At 37.9% G+C, this 27,418-nt stretch overlaps 1 protein-coding gene across 1 annotated transcript in view; it reads left to right on the top strand.

Moving 5' to 3' along the window:
- Window positions 1-27,418, top strand: part of KBTBD12 (kelch repeat and BTB domain containing 12) — a 69,261-nt gene that overhangs the window by 13,232 nt on the left and 28,611 nt on the right. Inside the window, exon 4 of the mRNA XM_008697813.2 lies at window positions 1,367-1,517. Within this exon, the coding sequence (XP_008696035.1) occupies window positions 1,367-1,517 (151 nt within the window). The remainder of the gene's footprint in view (window positions 1-1,366; window positions 1,518-27,418) is intronic.

Genomic DNA, 27,418 nt, shown 5'->3' on the forward strand with positions numbered 1-27,418 from the left:
TTATTTTTGCCTGTATGCTTTCTTGTTTTGGAAATTTGCTTCGTGATAAAACTGATGCTTCTTGCATTCATTTCATAGGCTTGGATCTTGCCATTTAAAGCATATCATACCTGTTTTTAAACCTTAAACATCACACTTAATACGTTTTGAGATGTGTCCTGTGTATCAAAAAGTGGTACAGATTTAATCACAGCTAGTAGCTGAAACCTGACCAATTATTTGTAATTAAGCATTTTCAGAGCTATCCATTACATAGTTAATTTTGCATGAATAAGCTCCAAAGACAATATGGAAGCTTTTCTTTGGTTTTCTCGCCATTAAAATAAAGATCAAATACTTAAAAATTAGAAGGAAAATTAAAACTATAAAGTCAATATGTATTACTGTATAATGTCTTTGAACAAATGACACATGGATATGTATTGCATAACAAAAGTTTTTGCTGGTCCCTACCTAATACAATACATTAAATTGCAAAATAACCTGGGGTTGTGATTGCATCATAGTGACCATAATCTCTGGTGTATTTAAAGTAATTACATTAATTACACCTTTCGTAAGTATGGCAATTATTTCTGTGTCAAACACCTGCATCCAAAACAAAAGATACTTAGAAAGCATCCTTAGACTAAAGTCATAGAAGTTCTTGACACATTGAAGACAAAAAAACACTACTTCGCCTGAAGTTTATGATTAGGGGAAGCCAGATTCATGTGTGTAAGAACAAACAGTTCAATTTTTACTGTCTCTAGTCATTAAAAAATGTGTATAAATAAAATAAATACATAAAAATAACTGCAAATAATGTATATTAATCCATCAATCTTGAAGATGAAGTTCAGACCATTCCCATATAGGTCATAATTAAAGTATAAAAATACTCTCATTACTAAAACACTAAAAAGTTTTCTTAATTTTGTTCCATTTGGATCAGAAAAATATAAAGAAAAATGTCTTATGAATTATTAAAGTTAGTTTCTCACAAATATCATTAAACTCTAGCACTATAAAGTTTGCTGAGATAAAATTGCACTGTAAATACTGTTCAAGAAAGTTAGGTTTCATTTTTAAGGCTCTGCAGTTGCTTCATTTTTTAAAAAAAGTGCTGTCTTGTCTCCTTGCTCAGATCACAGATTGTTTGCTAGTAGCCGACCCCCTAGCTCCATTATTACAGAATATAAATTCCTCTGATGTTGACGGTAGACTCATCACCCCAAGTCAGGGGATCTGGTGTGTTTGTGAGCGTGAGTCTCAGCAGCTAACTCCTGTTCTTCTCCTTGGCTGGCTGCTTGGATTAATTGCATTCACGTTCTCCCAGAGATTTCCGAGTGGTATGTTATTATATCGGCTGTCATCTTTCACACAGATGGATCTCCCTGATGAAGAACCAGATCGACTAAGCAACAGACTGTTGCAGTATGACCCCAGCCAAGATCGATGGACGGAGCGGGCACCCATGAAGTTCTCTAAGTACCGATTCAGTACAGCCGTGGTCAACAGTGAGATTTATGTTTTGGGTAAGACGCAGCAGATTCTTAAAAGAGCGTAACTACTTTTATTTTTCTCAGTAGTTTGCCTCAGTAAAAATGACATATTCTCTCTTCCTCTTGCATCTCAGTTCAGATGTATCTGTAATTAGCCAAAAATGTTCTTTTGTTTCTTGTTTTTCTAGAGCACAGTCAGATAAGATTAAATGGAAGTCCATTGACTTATTGAAAGCAAAATTATTTGTATGGAATTTTCAAATCCCTTGGAATTCAAGAACAGTAGTGATACATCTTTCTATATAGTATCAAGCAAAATATTTTGAAATGGGAATAAGCCTTTGGCCACCTTTAGTTGATGAAGTGTGGGTTTTGGCAACCAACTGTGATTATCTGTGCTAATAGTGTAAGCCACCATAGGTAAGACACAGACTATGCCAACCCTCTTCATTTTCTCTCACCCACCAAACTTCTGTAGAGGTGTTATCAAATAATTCTCATCTGAATGTATTTTTTTCTTATTTCTTAAATATGTGTGGTCTTATACGAACCAGTAGGAATTGGTGAAAGATTGGTTCATTTCCACTAAAGTGGATAAAGATTCTAGGACATCTCCTATGCTTCCCTTATCCTTCTTCACTTCTTTTTTTCCCCCTCTTTTATTAAGTCCTTTGCTCTTCTAAGCACATTCAATCACCTCCCCTCTCTCTCCCGCTGTCCCTTTCCTGTGTGGGAAGGGGTGAGACTGGGACAAGGAGGCGGACCAGCTGGTAAACTGATAAGTATTCCAGTATTCTTTACTTCATCCCATGCGCATTGATGACTAACTGGCATAAACATAGGGGAGGTGATGGGTACCAAAAAGATGGAAAAGAAAAAACATGAGATATGGGCTAAGAGCAAACCAAGCATTCAAATAGAGCTTTTTTTTTTTTTTTTTTTTTTTTGCTAAAGGGAAGCCATTATCTCTTGGCTGCCTGCACAGCATGAAGCAAAATAATTAATGCACTCAAATATTAATAGTTTTATAATTTTAAGAACATTATGCAACATAATTTATGACTACCTCAGTTATGAGACTCGTAATTATAATTGAGTTTTTCCTCTGGAAATATATTTGTTACTTGGTTATAACCATATGCTGTGTCATAGGCCCAGAAGAGACAATATCTAAACCAGGATAGATTGTCTAGGATAGATGTATAACTCCAGGGAAGGAAGAGCTGGTCTCCTAATTATATTTAAGTTGGAGGTAGTCAAAAGTGAGATAAAAGTGATTTATCAACTGAACAAAAATGAGATTTCTGCCTAATGTGGAGCCACAACTAGGCTAGATGTGGGATAAAAATGTAGTGTTTTGTTTGGTTTTTTTGTAAGTTATACGGGGAAAGGCACCTTAGAGACAGCCTTTGGAGCTCACCCATGAACAAATGTCCACTGGATGAATGAGGTAGATGTCCAAGGACCCGTAAGATCTGGGTAGGTGACAGAGAAGAGTACACCCAGGAAGGGAGATGGTACAAAGTGGCAGGGAAGAAGACAAGGAGAAAGCTCCAGCAGAGGCTTGGAGGTGAGAATGAAAGTAGTAAGAATAGAGAATTAAAGGAGAGTGAGTAAATGAGCCCACCAGGTGCAGGGAGCTGCAGGAGACAGAGTTTACAGGTAAACTGGGAGCCAGGTTACAAAGGACTATAGTGGAGAACCAAGAGAATAATAGTAAGTACTGAGAAATGATGCAGAAGCAACACGATTAAAGAATGTTTGGGAAGTATTGGGGAGGTGAGGATTAAAGAACAGATCAAAGGTGGGGAGAGACTGGAAACGAAGAGACCAGTCAGGAAGGCTTTTATAGTAGCTTAGAATCTAGTTTCTGGATCTTCAGAACTGAGGACTGGATTCATAATCACTCAAATGTCACCCATCTTGTAAGATTCAATCTAAAAGAGACCACATTCCCAACATTTGCTACTTAATTCCCAAATATATGTGGAAGCTTTGAAATGAAATGAAGTTCAGTTGTTCAGGTATTTTTGTTCAGATTTCGTTGTTCACTATATGTATAATTGGAATTTGGGCAGATGCCATATAGAACCCTAAAACCTCTTCAGTTTCAATGGTTGACAAAGGAGTGTCATAGTCATTTGTTAGTTGTCTTAGCAAAAGCTCTGTCTGCTTTTGGGAATCAATGGGTGCCCCACTGTGATGGGGGTCACTGCCAATTATTATAATAACCCCTTTCCCTGATACCTGTAATAGGTTTAATTTCTTCCTATCTCCTAGTTACTCTAGAGGCTACCCCAAAATAACAGCCTCTGAAATCTCCTTTACCATGGAAGCAGTGTGGTAAAGTGGGGAAGGTACCGGTTTTGGAGTTAAGTAGATTTGGATTGAGATCCTGGCTCCATCATTTACTACCTGCATGTCCTTGGTCTAGTAAATCTTTTTTTGGCTAATATTAAAATTGGAATGCCTACCTCTAAGAGTTATGGAATAAAACAAGGTTGTTAAATCCCTACAATGTAAGTGTTCAGACATTATTATAACTACTGTTTTTTGAGCCCCTTTGTGTTACAGACCTTTGCTGAATTCTTTGCATAAAGAAATTCATTTAATGGTCATAAAAAAACTGACAAAGTATTAACTCTTCGTATAGCAGACTAGTTATCTAGACTAATCCTCCCACTGAAAATACCAAAACAAAAAACTGTTGGGAAAACATTTTTAAAATTTTTCTGAAGAGCTTCTAAGATCTGTTATGGCAGTAGGAACTTAGCAGGCCAAAAGCTAAGTGAAAGCAGGAGGCTTCCAGCTATGAAGAAGTGAATGAGTTGACATCCTCTCCCCAAAAAGCAACTATAAAACCAGACAGATTTTTCAAAAACAACCATTTCATGTCTCTAGAAACCAACCAAAACCAATAAATTGAGAAAAGCTTAGCTTCTCAAAACTGCTGAACTTGAGGTAAGTCATCAGGCAGTCCTTGGCATTCTTTCCTGAGCTGCCCCAATTCCCTACCCCAGTTGACCCAGCATGGGAATTCTAGCAGAGTGGGCTGGCTGTGAAAACCAGCATCTTTGTTTGCCAGAGGGGGCTGACATGTTTGGGAGTGAAGGGTGGGAAACCCGCACTCACAGTGATAAATAGGAAAAGCCCGCATCTCTAACCTAACCTTTTAGTCCTGCTTGGGACAGCAGCAGATAGGAGAATTAGCCAGAAATTGAATAGGGACCTTCCAGGAAAATCCTGTATATGGATTCCTAGAGAGGACTTAATAAATTCTCCACACATCCCTGGAGACTAGGGAAGCTACACAGACATGGAGCCCATAAGAGGATATAAGCTCTTCACACATTCCTGGGTAACTGGGAGTCTGAGCACATGTACAGAGATCTGAGAAGGCCAGGCAGAAGGTAAAAGTCATGGTAGACTTGAAAACTGACTGAGCTTTGAATGTGCTCCCAACCGACACATAGACCCACCAAGCAAGGCTGGAAGCCTTACTAGTGTTTGAGTATGATTAGTCTTGACTAGACCTGAGCCATGAAGAAATAAGAGTAACCCTTATGCTTTATTTTTTTTTTTTAAAGATTTTATTTATTTATTTGACAGAGATAGAGACAGCCAGCGAGAGAGGGAACACAAGCAGGGGGAGTGGGAGAGGAAGAAGCAGGCTCATAGCGGAGGAGCCTGATGTGGGGCTCGATCCCACAACGCCGGGATCACGCCCTGAGCCGAAGACAGATGCTTAACCGCTGTGCCACCCAGGCGCCCCAACCCTTATGCTTTAAAAAGAGAGAGAGAGAGAGAGAGAGAGAGAGAATTTTTAAAAATGGAGCAGAGACCGAAGCAAACCACAGGAGAGGCATATTAAATCTAAGCAAATCTCTTAAAAACAGCAACAACAATAACAAAAGAGAAAAAAATACCCTAGGGGAAAAGTAAAATTAAAAGTTGCTACAATATATTATTTTAAATGTCTAATTACCAACAAAAATTTACATACAAAGGAAAATAAATAGGGAAGGGTAACCCATGCTGGGGTGGGCGCAGGGAAGCATTCAATAAAACCTGTCTCTCAGGGGCTCCAGATGTTGGATTTAGCAGGCATAGACTTCAAAGTAGCTATTAAACATATGTTCATAGAATGAACAAAAATCATTTTTAAAGAATTTTTAAAGAATTAAAGGAAAATGACAGTGACTCCCCAATGATATCAATAAAGAAATAGAAATTATCTAAAAGAATCAAATGGAAATTCTGACGTTAAAGTATAATAACCCAAAGGAAAAATGTACTAAGTGGGCTCAAAGACAGAGTTGAGCTGTCAGAAGAAAGAATCCATGAACTTGAAATATATCAATGGAAATTATTAATCTGAAGAAGAGAGGGGGGGAAATTGGAGAAAAATTAGCAAAGCCTCAGAGACAATATGAAATATCATCAAGTCTACCAACCTAGGTATGATTCCCAAAAGAAGACAGAAAGGAACAGATTTTTTTTTTCAAATAATAATGATCAAAAACTTCTTAAACGTGATGGAAAAAACTTTAATCTACATCTCCAAGAAGGTCATCAAACTCCAAGTAAGATAAATGCACAGAGATCCTCATCTAAACACATTGTAGACTAATCATTGAAACATATCATAGACAAAATATTCTTAAAAGCAGTAAGAAAAAATGACATCATATAGAGGGGAACAATAATATGCTCAATGGGTGACATCCTCAGAAACAGTGGATGCAAGAAGGCACTGGAATGATATATTCAAAGTACTGCAAGGAAAATACTCAACCAAGAATGTTTCTGTGTCCATCTTCTATGTTCAGCAAAACTATTCTTTTAAAATGAAAGTGCAGGAAAGACATTCTCAGATAAAGACTGAGATAATTTGTGGCTAGCAGACTTATAAGAAATATTAAAGGAATACTAAAGAAATATTGAAATCCTTCAGATTAAAAAGAAATATATGAGAATAACTCTAATCCAAAGGACAAAATGAAAAGCACAGGAAATGACGTATAGGTAAATATAAAACGCTTTATACATATTCTGTTTTTTCATCTCTTAATTTCTTTAAATGATAGAGCAGATAAAACAGTAATTATGGAACCATACTGTTGGATTTATTACATATGTAGATATAGTACATATAACAATATCAGAATTGGAGAGGAACAAGAGATATATTGGAACAGTGTTGCTATATTTTAATGAAATTAAGTCAGTATTAACCTGAGGTAGATTGTGATAAAGTTAACACTCATATTAGAATTTCTAGAGCAACTAGTAAAAAAATTTCAAATAGTTTAAAAATCAAAAGAATTAAAGTGTACACTTAGAAATGATCAAAAAGAACGATTTCACAACATTTGCAGCAACATGGATGGGACTGGAGGAGATAATGCTAAGCGAAATAAGTCAAGCAGAGAAAGACAATTATCATATGGTTTCACTCATTTATGGAACATAAGAAGTAGGTAGATTGGTAGGAGAAGAAAGGGAAGAAGGAAGGGGGGGTAAACAGAAGGGGGAAGGAACCATGAGCGACTATGGACTCTGGGAAACAAACTGAGGGCTTCAGAGGGGAGGGAGGTGGGGGATTGGGATAGGCCAGTGATGGGTATTAAGGAGGGCACATATTGCATGGTGCACTGGGTGTTATACGCAAGTAATGAATCATGGAACTTTACATTAAAAACTAGGGATGTACTGTATGGTGACTAACAACATAATAAAAAATTATTATTAAAAAAAAAGAAAAAAAGAAAATGATAACACAAAAGAAGGCAGTGAAGGAGGAACAGAGGAACAAAAATGATATGAGACAGAAAACAAATAGCAATATAGCAGTTGTAAATGCAACTATATAAAAAATCACATTAAATGGGAATGGACCAAATACTTCTATCAAAAGGCAGAGATTTCAGACTGAATAAGAAAATAAAACCAAGTATACATTGTCTATAAGAGACACACTTTATATTCAAATACATAAAGAAGTTGAAAGTTTTATTATTTTATAGAAAAAGACCTACCATGCAAAAAGTAACTTTAACAGAATTGCAGATGGTATAGCATCATCATACAAAATCAACTTTAAGAAAAGAACTATTGCTACAAAGAAATTTTGTAATAATAAAATGATCAATACACCAGGAATATATATATAATCAATTATAAATGTGTCACACCCAACAACAGAGCTCTAAAATACATGAGGCAAAAACTAAAATAAGAACTAGAAAATCACCATTGGAGATTTGTATCCCACCTTCAATAACTGATTGAATAACCTGACAGAAAATAAGCAAAATTATAAAGACTTGAACAACACTATTGACCAACTTAACCTACCTGACATTTATAGTATACACCTATAATAGTGAAATACACATCCTTTTCAAGTGTACATGGAACATCCTCCAGGCTTAATCATATGCCAGGTCATAAAACAAGTCTCAATAGATTTTTAAAAAAATTTTTTAAAGATTTTATTTAGTCATTTGAGAGAGAGAGCACAAGTGGGGGGAGAGGGAGAGGGACAAGCAGGGAGCCTGATGCAGGGCTTGATCCCAGGATCTGGGGATCATGACCTGAGCCAAAGGCATACATCCAACTGACTGAGCCACCCAGGTGCCCCTCAACAGATTTTTTTAAATTGATGTTACTCAAAGTAAATAACTGACCATAAAATAATTAAATTATAAATCAAAGACAGAAAAAGGAAATCCTCAAATATATGGAAATTAAACAGCATATTTCTAAAACTTTGGGGAAAAAACCACAAAGGAAATAAAATATTTTAAATTGAATGAAAACCAAAGGTGTATATCCCTCATGACCATAGATTCAAAACTCTTTAAGAAACACTTAGAAAATTGAATCTAGCAACATAAAAAAATGATTATGTGTTATAAAAATCCTTAAGAAACAATAAGCAAACTGAATCCAGGAACATAAAAACGATTATCTGCCATGGCCAAGTGGGATTTAGTCCAGAAATGCAGGAATGCAAGGTTGGTTCAATATCCAAAACTCAATGTAATACACCATATTAACAAAGGACAAAAACCAAATGATCACCTCAATAGATGTAGAAAAAACATTTGACAAAATTCAACCCCCATTCTTGATAAAATTCTCAACAATTTAGGAATAGAAGGGAATTTCCTCAACTTGTTAAAAGGTGTCTATGAATTTCCTCAACTTGTTAAAAGGTGTCTATGAAAAAAACTACAGCTAACATGATACTTAGTGGTGATCTTTCTGCCTATGATCAGGAATAGGAAAAGATTCCTGCTCTTGCTCTTCCTATTCAACATTGAACCAGAGGTTCCAACCCTTGCAATAAGGCAAGAAAAAGAAGTTTAAGTTATACAGATTAGAAGGAAGAATTAAAAAGTCCTCATTCACAGATTATATATTCTTGTGTGTAGAAAATCTTAATGAAGCTACAAAAAGTAAAAAATAAATAAAAGAAAGACTACTAGAGCTAATAACTAATTTTAGCCAAGCTCACAGGCTAAAGAGATCACAGGATATGAGATCGGTATACAAAAAATAATTGTATTTCTATGTGCTAGTAACGAACATTCCAAAAATGAAATTGAGAAAATAATTCAATTTCCAATAGTATCAAAAAGAAGAAGAGGGGCACCTGGGTGACTCAGTTAAGCCTCCAAGTCTTGATCTCAGCTCAGGTCTTTATCTTAAGTCATGAGTCATGAGTTCAAGCCCTGCATTGGGCTCCACTCTGGGCATGGAGACTACTTAAAAGTAGGAGAAGGAGAATTGTATGAATACATTTAACCCCCAAACTGTGAGGATCATATGCAGAAAACTATAAAACACTCCTGAGAGTTAAGATCTAAATAAATGGAGACATATTCCTTGATTATGTATTCAAAGATAATATCAGTAAGATAGCAAGTTTCCCCAAATTGAGTATATTCAATACAACTCCTATAATATCCCAGCATTGTTTTTATTTCTATTTTTTAGTCTTAAATATTTTTAATTTTTTAATTCCAGTATAATTACCATACAATGTTATATTAGTTTCAATATATAGTGATTCACCAATTCTATGTATTACTCAGTGCTCAACAAGGTGAGTGTACTCTTAATCCCCTTCACCTATTTCACCCATCCCCCACCCACCTCCCCTCTGGTAACCATGTTTGTTCTTTATAATTAAAAGTCTATTTTTCAGTTTGTCTCTTTTTTTTTCCTTTGTTCATTTTCTTAAATTCCATGTATGAGTGAAATCACATGGTATTTGTATTTCTCTGACTAACTTATTTTCACTTAACATTATACTCTCTAGCTTGTTGCAAATGGTAAGATTTTCTTTTTTATGGCTGAAAAATATTTCATTGCATATATATACTATACCATCTTTATCCATTCATCTGTCAGTGGACATGGACTGCTTCCATAGTTTGGCTTTTGTAAATAACCAGCACTGTTTTTTAAAATTGACAAGGTGATTCTAAAATTATGTGAAAACATAAGGAATGTAGAATAACCAAAACGATTTTTGGAAAAGAAGAAAGTTTGAGGATGTAACTCATTTAAAAAACCTATTATAAAGCTATAGTAATTAAGATATAGTGGTATTGGCCTAAGGACAGGCAGCTAAATCAATAGAACATAAATGAGAGTCTATTAATAAATTTTTATATTTATAGTCAATTGGTCTTTGACAAAGGTGTTAAGGCAATTCAGTGGGGAAAGATGAACTTTTCAGCAAATATGACAAGACTATTAGATATCTATATACAAACCAATGAGCTTGGCCCACTACCTCACACCACAAGGGAAAAAAAAGGAAAAAGTAAAGAAAACAAACAAAAACCTCAGTATGGATTCCAGACTTAAGAAAACACAGGAGAAAATGTGGTGACTTTGGATTAGCAAAGATATGAAACTAAAAGCATGTCCGTAAGAGGAAAAGTGTTGAGTTGGGTTTTCTTAAAATTTAAAAATTTTTGTTCTTCAAAGGACGACATTAAGATAAAGGAAAAGACAAGCCAGAGACTGGGAGAAAATATTTACAAATCATATATCTGATAAAAGCTTTGTATTCAGGGGGTGCCTGGGTGGCTCAGTCAGTTGAGCAAACAACTCTTGGTATCAGCTCAGGTCATGATCTCACAGTTGTGGGATCAAGCCCCGTGTTGGGCTTTGCACTCAGTGCAGAGTCTGCTTCGGATTCTTTCTCCCTCCCTCTCTGCCCCTCCCCACCCTCTCTTTATCTCTCAAATAAATAAAATCTTAAAAAATATATATTTGTATTCAGAATATAAGTAGCTTGTAAATAATTTTTGCAACTCAATTATAAGAAAACAGTTTAAGATGGGCAAAAGGTTTGAATAGACATTTCATGTAAGAAGGTATCTGTCTATCTGGTAAGCACATGAAAAGATGATGATTTCTCATCAAAAACCATGAAGCAAGTAGGCAGTGGAAAAACACTTTTAAAGTGTTTAAAGAACTGTCAACATAGAATTGTATATTTCATGAAAATATCTTTCAGAAGTGGAAATACTTTCAAGGAAAGAAAACTAAAATGCATGGGAATAGATTTACTCTAAAACAATTTACTCTAGCACGTAGCAAGTAGATTTACTCCAAAAGAATTGTTTAAGGAAGTTCTTCAGACAGAGGGAAATGATGACAGAAGGAAACTGGGAACATCGGGAATGAAATAAGACCAACAGAAATGGTAAATATCTGGGTAAATGTAGTAGAAAAATCTTCTCCTTTTGAGTGCTTTAGAATGCCTTTAGTGATTGAAAGTAAAAACTACATTTTCTAATGGGGTTTTCAATGCATGTAATATATGAGACATATTTATATAGCAAAAAGAGGGAAGATTAACAGGACTTAGAAGGGGGCAAGTTTTCTACATTACAATTACAACGGCAAAATATTGATTCTAAGTAGACTATGAAATGTTAAGTAATTTATTAATCCCCAAACCAACCACTGGAAGAAATATAGTTAAAGATATAGTCAAATCACAATAAATACATTAAGATAGAAAACTAAAAATGTTCAAGTAATCTGAGAGTAGACAAGGAAAAAAAGAGGAATAACAACAAAGAGCAGAGGGAATAAACAGAACACAAACAGTAAAACGGTAGACCGTATTCCAGCCATAAAAATATTTACCTTAAATGCAAATGGAATAATGATACCAATCAGAAGATAGAAACTGTCAGGAAGGATTAAAAATAGAATGATCTAATAATATGCTGTCTACAAGAAATCCACTGCAACTATAATGATGTAGATAATTAAAGAGTTAAAGGATGGAAAAAATATATGATGCAAAACTAATTAGGTGAAAGCTGGAGTGGCTATATTAATGTCAAAGTTAACTTCAGCACAAAGAAAATTACCAAGGATAAAGGAGGACATTATATGATAAAATGATTTACCAAGAAGACATAACAACAGTAAATGTGTGTGCACCTAACAATAGAACTTCCAAACACATGAAGGAAAACTGACTGAACTGAAAGGTGAAAGAGACAAATCACCAAAGATTTATTTAACATTCCTCTCTCAGTAATAAACAGACACTTAACTATAGAGAACAAACTGATGGTTACCAGAAGGGAGGTGGGCGGATGGGTGAAATAGGTGATGGGGATTAGGAGTGCACTTGTGATGAGCACCAGGTCTTGTATGGAAGTGTTGAATCACTATATTATACACCTAAAACGAATATTACACTGTAAATTAAGTAGAATTTAAAATCTTAAAAAAAGAAAATATGTTGAGCTGAATGAAAACACAATATATCAAAAATTATGTAGTGCTGTAGAAGTAGTGCTTAGAATTTAATTTATAGTATTTAAGTGTTTACATTAGAAAAGAGGAAAGGTCCCAAATATCTAAGCACTCACCTTAGGAAACTAGAAAAAGGAGAGCAACGTAAATTCAAATCAAGTAGAAGGAAGGAAATAAGAGAAGAAAACAGTGACATTGAAAGCTAAAAAAATAAACATAGAGACAATGAAGCCAAAGCTGTTTCTTTGAAAAGATCAATACAATTGATAAACTTCTAGCAAGAGTGACAAAAAGAGAAATAAGGTGCAAACCACCAGTATCAGAAATGAGAAAGGGCATATCATTAGTCTTCACTGGCATTAAAAGGATAACAGAGCAGTGCTACAAACAACTCGAGACACATATTCAACAACTTAAATGGACCAATTCCTTGAAAACCGCAAACTACATAAAGCCACTCAAGATGAAATCAGTAACTCAAAACTATTAAATGCATTGAATTCTTAGTTTATAACATTCCAAAAAATAAATTGCCAGGCTTAGAAGTTTTCAATGGTAAATTTAACCAAACACTTAAGAAAGAAAGAACACCAATTCTGCAACCTCTTTCAGAATATGTAGGAAGAGGAAACACTCAACAACTCATTTTATGAGGCAGCATTGCCTGATCTGAAACCAAAGATGGTACAGAAAAAGAAAAGTACAGACCAATATCCCTCATGAACATAGACCCAAAAATCCTCAAGAAAATATTGGCAAGTTCTACCAAGCAATATATAAAAAGAATAACACACCGTGACCAAAAATGAGTTTTACCCTGGGAATGCAAGATTGGTTCAATATTCAGAAATTAATCAATGTAATCGACTATATTAAGTCTATAGAAGAAACCACATGATCACATCAATTGATGCAGAAAAATCACTTGAAAAAAATGTAACATCCATTCATGATTAGAAACTCCCAGCAAACTAGGAAGAGAAGGGAACTTCCTCAACTTCTCACCCTGTTAAAGGGGACCTATAAAAAAAGTTAACATTATTCTTCATGGAAAAATTGAATGCTTTTCCCCTAAGTTCACACATAAGGCAAGGATGTCCACTGTCACTATTCAACATCATACTGAGTCTTAATGCAATAAGGAAAGAAAAAGAAATAAAAGTTAGGCAAAAGAAAAAGAAGAAATAAAATGACATCTACATAGAATAGTCTGTTTAGAAAATCTCAAAGAATCTATTTCTTAAATTCTTAGAATTAATGAATTTAGTGTTTCCAAAGAATACAAAAGGTCAATCTTATTTCTATATATTAGCAAAGTGCAAAAACAAAATTTGTAAAAAACTATTTACAAGTGCTCCAAAGAAAATGAAATATTTAAATAAATAAATCTAACAAAACATGTATAGGACTACATGCTAAGATTACAAAATGCCAATGAAATCAAGGGGGCTTTCAAGACGCAAGAAAAAATGTCAGTTCTCCCCAAATTGATCTATAAACTTAATGCAACGTCAATCAGAATGCCAGGAATTCTTTTGCAGCTATAGACAATCTCACCTAAAGTTTATATGGGAAGACAAACTAGAGTAGCTAAAAAATTTTGAAAAAGAATAAAGTTGGAAGAATCCTACTCTCTGGTTGTAAGGTTTCCTATAAAGCTAAAATAATCAAGACAGTACGGCATTCACACAAAGATAGGTAGATAGATACATCTATGGAACAGAATACAGAGCCCAAAAAACAGGTCCACATAAGTATGATCAGTTGGTTTTTGACAAAGATGTAAAAGAAATTCAATGAAGAAAGGATAGTCTTTCAACAGACAGCATTGGTGTTCTTAACAAACTTTTTACAGATTTTGTCATTGAAGATTTGGCATTCATTGATCACAGGGCCAAACTAACTGCCAAAGTTTACATCTCTCCTGCCTTCTGGCTTTTGTGGGTGCTTGAAAATGATATCACAAATCTCTAACCACAAGTCCTAACATCTGTGTTTCTCTTCCTGCCAAATAGAGACTATCTCCACCTAACAACTTCCTGCCATATAGTAAAAAAAGCTTGTATCCATGCTTTCCGTCTGCCCCTTCTGCCTCCTGACTGACCTTGGCTCTTCTCCCCTGTGGCCCCTTATGGCATGGCACGCCCACTTCTCTTAGGAATTGTAACGAATAAATTCTTATTTCAATGTCACTCATCTCTCCATGTCCTCACTCAGTCACCGCTAAAATTAAAATCCTGTACAATCAAGATAATTGGAACAATTGGTCATATGCAAGAGAAACAAAAACTTTAGCCTAAACCTCACACCTTACACAAAAATTATCTGAAAATGGATCATATATATAAATGTAAAACAATGGGTTATCTTGGTGGCTCAGTCGGTTAAGTGTCCAACTCTTGCTTTCGGCTCAGGTCATGATCTCAGGGTTGTGAGACAGAGCCCTGCTTTGGGCTCTGGGCTGAGCGTGGAGCCTGCATAAGATTCTCTCTCTCCCTTTCCCTCTGCAGTAGCCCCCCAACTTGCACAAGCGCTCATGCTCTCGCTCGCTCTCTCTCTCAAAAAAAGGACAAATTAAGAATTTAAAACTTCCAGAGTAATAAAGAAGAAAACCTTCATGACCTTGACATATGCAATGAGTTGTTATATATGGCACCAAAACCTTAATGTATGAAAGAACATATTGATATATTAGACTTTATCACAATTTAAAACTTTTGCTCTCTGAAAGACACTGTTAAGAAAATGAAGACACACTGTAGACTGGGGGAAAATATTTCCTTTAAGACCCTTTACCTTTGTTTTCAGCAATTTCACTGAGATCTGCCTAAGTGTGATGTCTTTCTTTTCATTCTGTTTGGGGTTCACTGAGCTTTTGGAATTTATAGATTGATGTTTTCATCAGTTTGGGGGAAGTCTTCAGCTATTATCTTGTTGAATATTGCTTCTACTTTATTCTCTCCCTTCTTTCCTTTGGTGAGACTCTAATGAGCTGTGTGTTAGATCTTTAGATGTGGGCCGTGATCTTATCTAGACTCTCCATTCATACTTTTTTCTTCCTATACTTCAGATTGAATATTTTTTATTGAGCTATCTTCAGATTCACTTATCCCATCTTCTACTGTGTTCAGACTGCTATTAACTATCCTGAGTTCTTATTTTCAGATTTGATTTTTTTGTTTCCAGAATGTCCACCTTATTCTTTTTCATGGATTTCAATTCTTTGGTGAATTTCTCCAATTTTTTCATTCCCCTTTGTCCATCTTTTCCTCCATTTTATCTTATTAATCGGTTATTTTATTGGTCTGCTAATTCCAATATATGGATAATTCATGAGTCTTCTTCTATTATGGTTCCCCCCCCCCCAACCTTTTATTGGCCGTATTTCCCTGCCTACTCACATGTCTGGTGATTTTTCATTGTATACTGAACAATGGGAAGACACTAAAAAGTTTCCCAGTGCTGTCATTCCACCAGAGAAGATTCTACACTTCATTGGTAAGACAGAACAAGGGACTAGTCACCTCAATACAATCAGGGGTTGAGCTGGGCCAAGGCTGGGTCACAGCCTTTGTAACACTCAGTTCACCTGTTGTTTGTCCCTGTTTCCTGGTCATGGTTCTTCCAGGCTTTGGACTGAGCACTTCATGGATTTCTATGTCCTCTCCCCTGAAAGACTGTGGGGATTCAATTCTTCCCTTCAGGTTTTTTTAGCTTTGCTCTTTAGCCTTCCTGAACAGCTTCAAAACCCGACAATATCTCAAAGGGAGACCTTTCGTCTGCAGCAGGGCCTCTCACTTTAATCAGGTTTGGTCTTCTACATACCATACAACTCTGGGAGATGTTCCTCTGACCATTAAAAATATTTGGCCCAGAATCCCAGATTGCCTTTATAACTCAGCATTTTCAGGTAAAAAAATTGGCCACGTGTGGAAGGTTCTTCTTTGCAAATCCTCTAGTTCTCAGTCTGTCACACAAGCCCCACACAACTCCTCCCTTGCCCCCCCTCCCAGTTTCTCTTTCCTTCACTAGAGTCCCTCTGTCTGTGCCCAATCCAGTTCTTTGTCTTGATCCAGAATTAGCAAATATCCCAGGTGCAGAAAATGGCCCAGAAAGGGCTCTTTCCTCTCTGGAATTTTAATTCATTCAGTCCTTATTGTTTCCACACCTCTCTAACATCTTTAAAAATGTGATTTTTTTCAATTTACCCATTTTTTCTAGTTGCGTTAAGACCATTAGCCTGCCAAAACCTACTATTACATGTTACCAAGAAGTGGAAACATGATTGCTGTACTTCATTTTTTCAGACACAATTCTTTTTGTATGATATGTTTGTTTTACAGTTTTATAAAGTGAAAAAAGGGTAAGTGCCTTATTCAAACTTACAGTTATTAAATGGCATAGAAGCAGCATCAGTCATCTGATAACAGAGCCTTACTTTCTACCTTTCTTACATCAAGGTTACTGATTTTGATCCTGCCGTTCAACTGGGGCAGTAGCCATCATCAGGGGTTTACAGAGGCCCTTAGGGAAGTACCTGGTTCTGTCTCTACCTTGAGTCAGCTGAGGGTAGGGGTCAGTAACCTGCTGAGTTATATATTGGATGGTGCTGTCCCTGCAACTCTCTGCCTTTGAGATTAGGGCTTTAGGGTTTCACTGTTTCTTTATCTCTTGCCAAAAATCATAAGCTAGATGCTCTCTACAGGGGCTGACTTAGGAAATCCAGTTTACCACTATGTAAGCATATAAGTCCTGTGATGTTTTCTCATAACTGGAAGAATGAGATAAAGCAGAAACTCACATACTTTAGGCAAGATCATGACATCTCATCTGTAAGTCCTGAATTAACAGGATCTGTAGAGTCTTCTCACAAAATTCAAGTGGAGAAACTGAATGGTTGGATGTTAGAAGTTAAAGTGCTAACTGGGTGTTTTAAGAAATTCTCACTCTTTAGAGACTGAAGCAAGTGAGGTCTCTGCTTCTTTCCAGTACCTGCATTTTAGTCGCTACATGGTTGGTGTGCAAGCTGGATGGTGAGCCAGAGAAAGGAAAGGAGCTGAAAAATCAAATTAGCTAATTTTACCCTCTGACTTAATAACTTGCCAGAGCAGTAGCTAAATTATGGCTTGGGTAAATGTGAATTTTATTATCTATGCTTGCTTTCTTCCCTCTTAGCAGGAGAATTTAAGAATTGGCTTTATAGTTTGACCCATTAGGTTTGGGTAAGAATATAATGTGATTTCTGTTACTTTTGTAGCTCTTAAATGTTGTTTATTGCTATCTGAATTTACAATAATATTGGTAATATGTATAAAAATTAAAATTACAAACCCCTTACCAGATATATGGTTTGCAAATATTTCCTCTCATTCCATAGGATACCTTTTCACTCTGTGAATTATTTCCTTTTTTGTGCAGAAACTTAGTTTGATGTAGTCCCATTTGTTTATTTTTTTGTTGTTGCCTGTGCTTTTGATGTCATATCCATGAAACCATTGTAAAACCAATGTCCTGAAGCTTTTCTCCTAAGTATTCGTCTAAGAGTTTTATAGTTTCATATCTTATATTTAAGTCTTTAATCCATTTTGAGTTGGTTTTTATGCATGGTACGTGATAAGAGTTCAATTTCAATTTTTTTGCATGTGCATAAGTGTTGGCAAGGATGTGAAGTAATTGGAACCCTTGCTAGCTGTTAGTAATAATGCAAAAGAGTGTAGTCACTATGGAAAATAGTATGGAGGTTCCTCAAAAAATTAAAAATAGAAACACCATTGATCCAACAATCCCAGAACTTATTCTGGAATTTTATCCAAATCTGGGTATTTATCCAAATATTTGAAATTAGGACCTCAAGGAGATATTAGCACTCCCATGTTCATTGAAGCACTACTCACAATAGCCAAGGGGTGGAGACAAGATGAATGGATAAAAAGTAGCATGTACATGCAATGGAATACTATTCAGCCTTAAAAAAGAAGAAAATTCTGTAATATGCAAAAACATGGATGAACCTTGAGGATACTAGGCTAAGTGAAATAAGCCAGTCACAGAAAGACAAAAACTTCATGATTTCACTTATCTGAGATATCTAAAATAGTAAAAATCACAGAATTAACGAGTGGAATGGTGTTTCCAGGGGCTGGGGGAGGTGGAAATGGGGGTTATTAATCAAGGGGCATAAAGTCTCAGTTAAGCAAGATGGATACGGTATACAGAGCTACTGTACAACATTGTATCTAGAGTAAACAGTACCGTATTGTACATTTTAAAATGTGTTACGAGGATAGATCTCATGTTAAGTGTTCTTACCACAATAAAATTTTTAAAAATTAAAATTACAAAACATGCCATTGAGCTAAGAAAGATATAAAAGGGTGGAGGAAATACATGTAGTAAGGAAAGAAAATATGGTATAGAAACTCAAAATTTGTACAGTGAGGGAAGCAGGAAGAACGAGGTAGCAGAGCCTGGGCTAATGGGGAAGAAGCAGCATCAAGAGACTTAGGAATGAAAACTGTTCTCAGGAACTAAATGAATGAAAATGAGCAAAATTTGGCCTTTCTGAAATGAAGGGAGAAATAATTCAGTGGAAGGTAACCCTTTCTAAATAACAGGCAAGATTCAATTGAGTAACATTGATATCAGATAGCCTAATAATTGCCATTGGAGAGATATTTTATTTTCTTATCATACTGTAATTTGATTCAATGAATACTAGTTGGGTATATGATATGTCAGACCCTGGGCTGGGTGCTGAGGGTCTAGAAATGAAATCACACTCTATGCTCAGAAGGAACTCGTGGACCAGAATAAGATAAAGTCAGATCAGTCGTGCATACAGTTAAGTGCACACATAGGGACATGTGGAAGGTCAAGTCACTCTCTCTATAGGTAGGACTAGAAGAAGGAAAAAGAGAAAGATGCTTGGCACCAGAGGTAATAGAAGTCAAAGCTTGCTAGAGAAAGATTAGGCTGAGTTACTCTCATGCTTTAATATCTTCATTTCATGAGTGCATAGTAAATTAACCTACTTCTCAATTTAATGTCAATTATTGATCACTGTTCAAGGATGAGACCAGCACCCAGTATCTGGAATCCAAAAAAGCTGAGCATATTGCTTACTTACGTGTAGGAATGGTTAACTGGCCAGAGACACTCCAATTGAACAAAGCTGACTGATAATCTCAGGTTTGTGGTGGGAGTTTATTTTGGATTACTGTTTGTTACACAGTTGGGAGTGGGTTGCTGTCAACCTTAGAAGTATGGTTTGTGTTCATTATAGAGGCAGGCGTGGGTCAAGTCAGTCGTAGCAGAAGAGTCAGTGAAGCAGGTCAGCTGCCGACTGGCTCCCTTTCAGAGTCTGAGGCTCCATCTGACTGATTGGTTCTAGAAGCACGTTTACTGAAGCGAGTTGTCGCTGATCGATTAATCAGGTTGAAAACCACTTCTGATATTGATTTGTTACCCTGGCCATAGAATGCTAGGCTTTTCCTAGGAGTGTGGAACTTTGATATATTCTCATTCTCCCTTCCTAGTCTTTAACCTCAGCAATAGGAGATCCCATGGGGATTGTCCAGATGCCCTCCACTATTGTTCATTCTTCTTGAAGACAAGGTTTTACTTGTGGGTCTGATTTTTAACTTGCTTGTTGATTAGCATGAGTTCATCCTGCTTCTGTCTTCAGATCATTTGTTGAGACATTTGTTAGGACGGTGGCCGTGTAGACTTATGACTCTGGAGAAATAAATCAAGCTGTGTGATATACAAGTATAACAAAGTATTACAAGAAGCGAGAGGAGGGAACTCCCATGGCAAGATCTAGACTTTTCCAGGTCTCGTCATCAAAAACAAGGCTCAGCAATTCCCTGAGTCTTCCTTAATAGTTTGCCTCTTCGTTTTGCATGAATAGAAATTGCTCTACCTCCTTTGTGGTGTTAATCGAGGTACAAAATGAAGTGTCGGCAACAGCACAGACTCCTTTGAGTTAGCAATAGAAAAACCAAAGGCTATGCTAATTTCCATAGCTATTTGGGCAAAGGAATTTTAACTGGTTTGTTTACTATTTTCTGTATCAGTCAAAGCGAGGGAGAAATTTTCAAGGACCACCTTGAGCAGCACCTGGGGATGGGACTGTTGTCCTCAGGAATCTGTCCCACCAGAGTGGGAAGAGCTCTACAACTTCAGACTCTTTATAAGAAGACACAGCTTCCTGGAGGGTATTGGAGAGTCATACACCTAGTCTAACTAAGAGACTGATAGAACAATTAATTGGTCCCGGTCCTGGGTTGGCAAAGAGCCTGGCTCCTGCACAGAAGGAAAGAAGCTGAGTACTGCAATAGAGATGTGATCAGCTCTGCTGGAGCTGGAAGTATATTGTCTCTAGACTCATGATAAACAGTCCCTATTACATCCTGTTAAATAACAAAAGTCACCCAAGGAAATCGGAAGATCTAATTGGCTTTATTCAATGATTCGTGAATCGGGCAGCACCCCATCTAGCAAGTGGAGAGGTGCTCCGAGGAGTTGTACAAAATAGACAGAGGGTAGGGACAAGAAAGTTATTAGCAAAAGAAGAGGATTGATCCAGGCAAGGCCGCTTTCTAGGGGGAAGAGCAAAGTGGCTGATCAGTGCAGATGACCTCATCTTTCCTAGGGGGCCGGAGAGGACCCGGGTGCAGACTCACTGGCAGGGATTGAAAAATTCCTGCCTGACCAGTTAAGACCACATTTCTGGGGGAGGGTGAAACTGCAATTAGGGTATGTCCTAAGCACTGCTGTGAGAACTTGGTCTAAATGACACCATTTGGAGCCTGTGTGTATTTTTTGTGGGTTGTTCTTTTTTTTTTTAACAGTTTTGAGAAAATTGTCATCCCCCTCTTTCAGTGCAGGGACATTTTTTTTTTTTTCATTTTTGCATTGTGTCATTGTTGGTAACATCGGTTTGACATATCTCCATACCATGCTTCAAGTTAGCTGCACAGGCAATAGTTAGGAGAGGCAAATTAAAAAGTTAGGACGGTCATCAACCCTTGGTAAACCAGTAAAGAGAAAAAAATCTGATCAAAGGGGTAAAGAATAAGATTACACAAAGAAGAGCGTGACAGTGGTTGTAGTAGAACGTTGTTCTGATGGTCTCCTCGGTCGAAGGATGCCCCATGGAGTAAATGCTTCTGGGGTGGGCTGGGGGTGGGTGAACTCAGTTTAAGATGCCCAGTGGCTGTGTGTCCAGTTCTACCGCTCTTTCTAAAGCCCTTTGAGTATGTTCATTCCCTCCCATTGTAAACATGCACCAACGACATGTGGCACATTCACACAACCTGCTTTTCTGTGTAGAGCCGGTACACGTTTTCACGTGAGGGACTCTCGGAAAATATTGTCCGGAATGTCTTCTTTCCATTTGAACTATTGGACACCGTGGGCGCAGCTGACCCTCAAGGTTTGATACGAGTCATCAAGATGTTAGAAATTTGGCTTCCGTTAACAACTGTGCTAAATTTCTGCGGAAATGTCTTTGAAAAGGGTCTTGCCACGGATAATACCTTGAATTTAGTTGAAAACAGCTCCTGGGATTATGGCAAACTAGCCAAGAGGCCTATTCGTCAGATATTGGATAGTTTTTCCTGGAAATCTATCAATTGCCTTCTTAACATAAAAATACGGGAAAACATACAGCTAGATTGTTTACGTAAGTGACTCCACTGTTCACTCAGTTACGTGTGTATTTTATCAGTTTTTCACACTGTAGTTGGCCCTTCTATTTATTGCATAACTTCCTGGAGAGCGTAAAATAATTTAAAGAGTCTATATAAGCCTTATGAGTAAATGACACCCTATTGAAAACCCAGGTATTTAAAACTGGCTGATTTTCATTTTGCCTCTTTTTCTGAGGGCTTTCTCAGGAGGGCAGCCATTTTCATTGGGACGTGCGGGAAGAGTGGGCCATGGGCTCAATGTCAGAACCAACTGAAACTCTCTGGGAAGAGACCAGAGGGTACTGTTGAAAGCCATGTGTTTTTAAATGCTTTCTTTTTGAAGAACAATCTTCTGTCATTTGTACTGCAAAAGCTCATTATAAGAGATAGCTAAGCTACTTTAACCCAAATATATCCTAATCTTCCAAAAAATGTCCTCTAAACAGGCAGCCTAAAAAATTTAGGGTAATATATCCTATTACTGTGAGAAAATGTTAACTCCTGGTTTTCAAGGTTTAAAATCATATTTTTATGAGTAATAATGTAGGAGATGAATTAAATGCAGACTCCTATTAGTAAAGTTTTGAGAAAAATCATAACTTCTGGGCTCCAACTCCTTACACCCTAGCCGTGAGCTCTTGTTGAGTGTCTGTATTACAAAAAATTGATTTTAAATATGGTACCAGGGATTCTCTTTGGAAAAAAGAAAAAGCCTTTGTGAAATAAACTAGTAAGCATTTTAGATCTCCTACTATTAGTTATGTTTTTGAATTAATTATGCTTGCTTCTGAAGTGACAATGGATTCTCATAAATATGGATTTCTGGCAAGTGTTATTCAAAAGTCAAATTGTATTCAGAAGTTGCTTCAGCTAGGTGGGTCAGGAAAATCAAATATAGAAAGTGAGCACCAGCATCTGTTTGTGGAAATGTTCAGACCTTCCCAGCCTGGCCCCAGCCTGCCTATGCAACCTCGTCTCCTCCAGCCTCTTCCCCCCAACCCTGCAAAACCCAAATTCCAGCCACGGGAACTGACAGTCACTTCTGAACACACCTCCGTCCTGTGCCTGGGCTTACTCTCCTGCCTCTGCTTTTAATGCCTCCGCCTCTGTTTCGCTAACTCCTACACATCCTTCAGTGTCTGGCAGAAAATGCCCTTGGTGGTTGGTTGTGTGACCACTAGGTCAGGGTTCATTGCACTGGTCCCCTGCCCATGCTACTCTGGGTCGGTTGCCGCCCTCCTCACGCTATACTCGGACGGCTTAAGGGGAGAGACCTTGCGTCTTTGGTGTCCGCATGCCTTCCGAGAGCCAGCCCAGGGCCTGGCTTCTGCGAGAGGAGCTTGGTAAATACTGGTTCGCTGAACTGACTTCTCTCATCTCTGTTGCCTGTCCTGTTCTTCCACCCCCTAAAAAGCCATAAAAATAATCAGAGTTACAAGTATCGTGGGTAATTTTTTTAAAGTAGGACTTTTCCTTTCCCTGTCCGGGGAGCCAGCTAAGAAGAAGTCTTCCCGCACAGCTGATGTCCCAAACCATTGGTGTCACTTTCTCCAGGAGACCGCTCTAGGCCTCGAGGGCTTCCCGAAGCAGTCACACTGCGGTCTGCCTCCCAGCTGGAGAGCCACTGCGGGTGACGTAGAGGAAGTCACCCTGAAGGTTCCAGTCACTGGAGTAAATGCACTTGAAAATCTCTCTAGAGGTGAATGATTGTATGAGATGAAAGAAGCAAGTTTCATTATGGTGAGATTTTGCCTTTAGCTTTCTTTGGAACTCTAAGCACCTTTTTAAAAGTTAATGTAAGTGTTTCTCAAATTACCTCAGTTGCTTATTAAAATGGCAGCTCCCTGGCCCTCACCCCCCGGCAAAATCTGAGCTAGGAGGTCTGAAGTGGGACTTAGGAATCTGAATTGTAGGAAGCATCCAGGCAGTTCTGGTATGAGTCATTGTAGGACTACACTTTGAGAAATACAAATAATGGTGAGAACAGCGAAGAGGTGGAGGGATCACATGCCCAGAATACTTACTGAGTGTGTATCACATAAGCCAGGCCCCGGGGCCAGCTCTTAGAAGAGAGGCAGAGCTGAATGAGGCAAACTCCCTTCCCTGGACAGCACTGTACAGTCAGGTACTCCAGGAGGACCACAAGCTCATTCGGTCAAAGTATCCTGGCCCTGGGCACCTGGGTGGCTCAGTCAGTTAAGCGTCCACCTTCGGCTCAAGTCATGATCTCAGGGTCCTGAGATCGAGCCCCACATCAGGCTCCCTGCTCAGCAGGAAACATGCTTCTCCCTCTGCCTCTGCCCCCACCAGCTTGTGCTCTCTCTCTCATGGTCGCTCTCTCTCTCAAATAAATAAATAAAATTTAAAAAAAAGTATGCTAGCATTCATAAGTTATCAGAACAGAATGTTGGGTGTGGTTTGATCGAATCCCAGAGGTGTTGTGGACTTAGATAGACATTTCTTAAGTTCATGCTGGACAAAAAAAAGCGCTATGTGTTTACAATGGCCAAAGACATCAGACAAGGTATTCTTCGTGCCATCTTTCTCTGAAAAAAGGCTTGGATTTAGAGATTCATCAACTGAGGTGGCTTACAACTGGAGTGAATGGCTCATCATCTTTTTGTTGTGGGTGTCCATGAAATGTATTTCCAGTTAATCATACAAAGGATTTTTTTAAAGATTTACTTATGTGTTTAAAAGAGAGATAGAGAGGGAGAGCCAGCAGGAGGAGGGGCAAAGGGAAAGGGAGAGAATCTCAAACAGACTCCCCGCTGAGCACAGAGGCCAATGTGGGGCTCAATCTCATGACCCTGATGTTACAACTTGAGCAGAAATCAAGAGTCCGCCGCTTAACCAACTGAGCCACCCAGTCACCCCCATATGAAGGGTTCGAACCTTGATTATCTGGCACTCTCAACAGGGAACCCTGAACTTTAAAAAACCAAAGTTTGCCTATGGCTCCCAAATTGCGACTAGCTATAGTAATTTTTATCGTTGATATCCTAAAAGTTCACGGAGAGTTGGCAGTCCCACATCTCATTATGACCGTTAGTTAGAAATTCTGCTTTATTCAATCCATGTATAATCATAGTGCTATATTACTTATGGTTTCATATTTGCCTTTGGTTTCCAGTAGATTGTGTCTCAAGGACAAAAAAAAAAATCTTAAACATGTTATTCTCTGATACCTAGTACAAACACAAAGGGGATATCCAAAATATACTTTCACACTGCTTAAAATTAACTAGAAGTTTAAAGTACTATACATTCTATATGTTTTTGCTATGAGAAGAGATAAATTGCTAAAAGCCACACCAATAGCAAGGATTTGTTCAAGAAAGTAAATCTTAAGTCTGTTTTCATGAAGCCTGATGTATGGAGTCACCTACGTATCTGTGGCTTATTATGACAACAGGTCATATCGTTACCCCTGAATCCTTAAGAAGATGTTTAATTACATTTGGTATCTTCAACTCACTAAGGCAGAGATAACATAATATATGTTTTAAGACATCATAAAAGAGTAGAATGTGTTATCTGCAACTAGTTTATCCTAATTCATAGACCTGATCCTTTTTTTTTTTTATCACTCTCTTTCTCTATTAGTTCTTGGGTAAATATGGAAAGGACCACAAAATGAGGCTTTCTGCAAATCATTTTGTTTATTCAGGAGATAAATATGCCAAAGATTAATAGTCAATAAACAGTATTAAGATCCCTTAGAAAAAAGACACACTTAGCAGCTCAGAGAATATAACGATGCATACCTCATCTTCAAGGATTTATATCCTGTGTGTCTACATTTTTCAGCTGTGGAATATATTTGTTCTCACAAGGGCACTTCAGAGAAATATTAGCAGAGTGTTGACCTGTGTCCTGCTGGGTTAGGTCCAGCCCAGGTTAAAAGAAGTCAGTGATTCTTTAGGCAGGCCAGCTCTGGGGAAGAGATGAGCCCAACAACAGACTCCCACCAACAATTTCTCCCAATACCTGGGCGGAGATTCCTATATCCTTAAGAAGATGACCTTTATAAACTGACAGGAAGTGAGTTTCCAGCTCTCTGGATGCAGAGTTTGTCACATTCTGGGAAGCCAGTCATTGCTTTTTTGTTTTGACAAAAGAAACGTGTAAGATACATACTAGAACATGGAGGAAAAAGAATTAACATGACTGAGTACCAGCAACGTGCTAACCACGAGCAGTACATGAGAATAAAGAAATTCCCACAGTAATGCCCTTCTCCCCCGTTAGTTACGTAATACTTACTCTTCGCCACAACTTATGAAATTGGCATCATTATCCTTAATTTGCAGATGAGAAAATTGAGGCTTAGAGACATTATATGGACCCACGTTAGTAAATGGTGACACAAGCACATGAACCAGGATCTGTCTGTTTCCAAAAACCCACCTGCTTCTTCTGTGTCACAAGGGAGCCTACGACAGTAAAGATATTTACTAAAGCTTGTCTCAAAAGCTTCTTTAGCAATGCAAGTAACTTTGGGAGCTTGTCACAATCCCCTTCTTTTGGATCCAGCCCAGGGCAGAATAGAGTAAGCCTGCCACCCGAAGGCAACCCAGTAGGCAGGAGCAGGGAGCGCACACCGCTGTCGGCAGGGTGCTGCGGACAGGGAGTCCTAGGAGGGTGGCTCACCTCTGCCCTCAGTCAGCTCCCGGACAGGCTTCGCGTGTGCGCACCCACAGAAGGGAAAGAATCTATAGCAGCCGAACACAAGAAGAGCGGGTCTTCATCTTTGTAGAAACAAAAACGAGGAGAGGGAGGCATTGTCCTATCATTTTCTCCCTCCCCTCCCCCACTACCAAAAAAACCCTAAGGTATATAGTTTGCATTCGAGGTTGATTTGGGCACAACTCGCAAAGATGATTTGTATTCATTGGCCTGTTTTGATAAAGAAAAGTCAGGCTGAGAGGTTCTGATAGCACATAAATTAAAGATATGGCGGTATCTCATTGAAATTCTAAAGATGTACTGATCCTACCCTAGATTTCTCTCATCAAAAGAGTTGTCTTGTAGTGCTGCTGCTGACTTATTAATAAAGATCACGCTTTTGTTTGATTATTTATCTAATCAGGGTTCACCTTCAGTTTAAGCTCATTAGTCTGCTGTTACAGAGTGACGCTCTAAGTGTACTTGACGGTGGGATTACATCCCAGCGAGACGGAGAACGCACTCAGGCGTCAATGGTCAGAAGCAGGGACAATGCCCCGCCAGCCATGGCACCCTGGAGCGGAGCGTGTGCGCTGTCTGCCAACCAAACAGAAAGGGCACATGTTTCAAAGAGCAGAGGAAGGGCTGAACATTATAATTAAATACACTTACACAGAGAAACAAAAATGGCAAGCGCTCTAATTATTTCAAAACCAAAGAGAATAATACCCATTCTTTATATGCATTATGTTGGGGAAGCTTTTCTAATGG

Source organism: Ursus maritimus, unplaced genomic scaffold (assembly GCF_017311325.1).
Source record: "Ursus maritimus isolate PB19 unplaced genomic scaffold, ASM1731132v1 scaffold_14, whole genome shotgun sequence".
Lineage (NCBI taxonomy): Eukaryota > Metazoa > Chordata > Mammalia > Carnivora > Ursidae > Ursus > Ursus maritimus.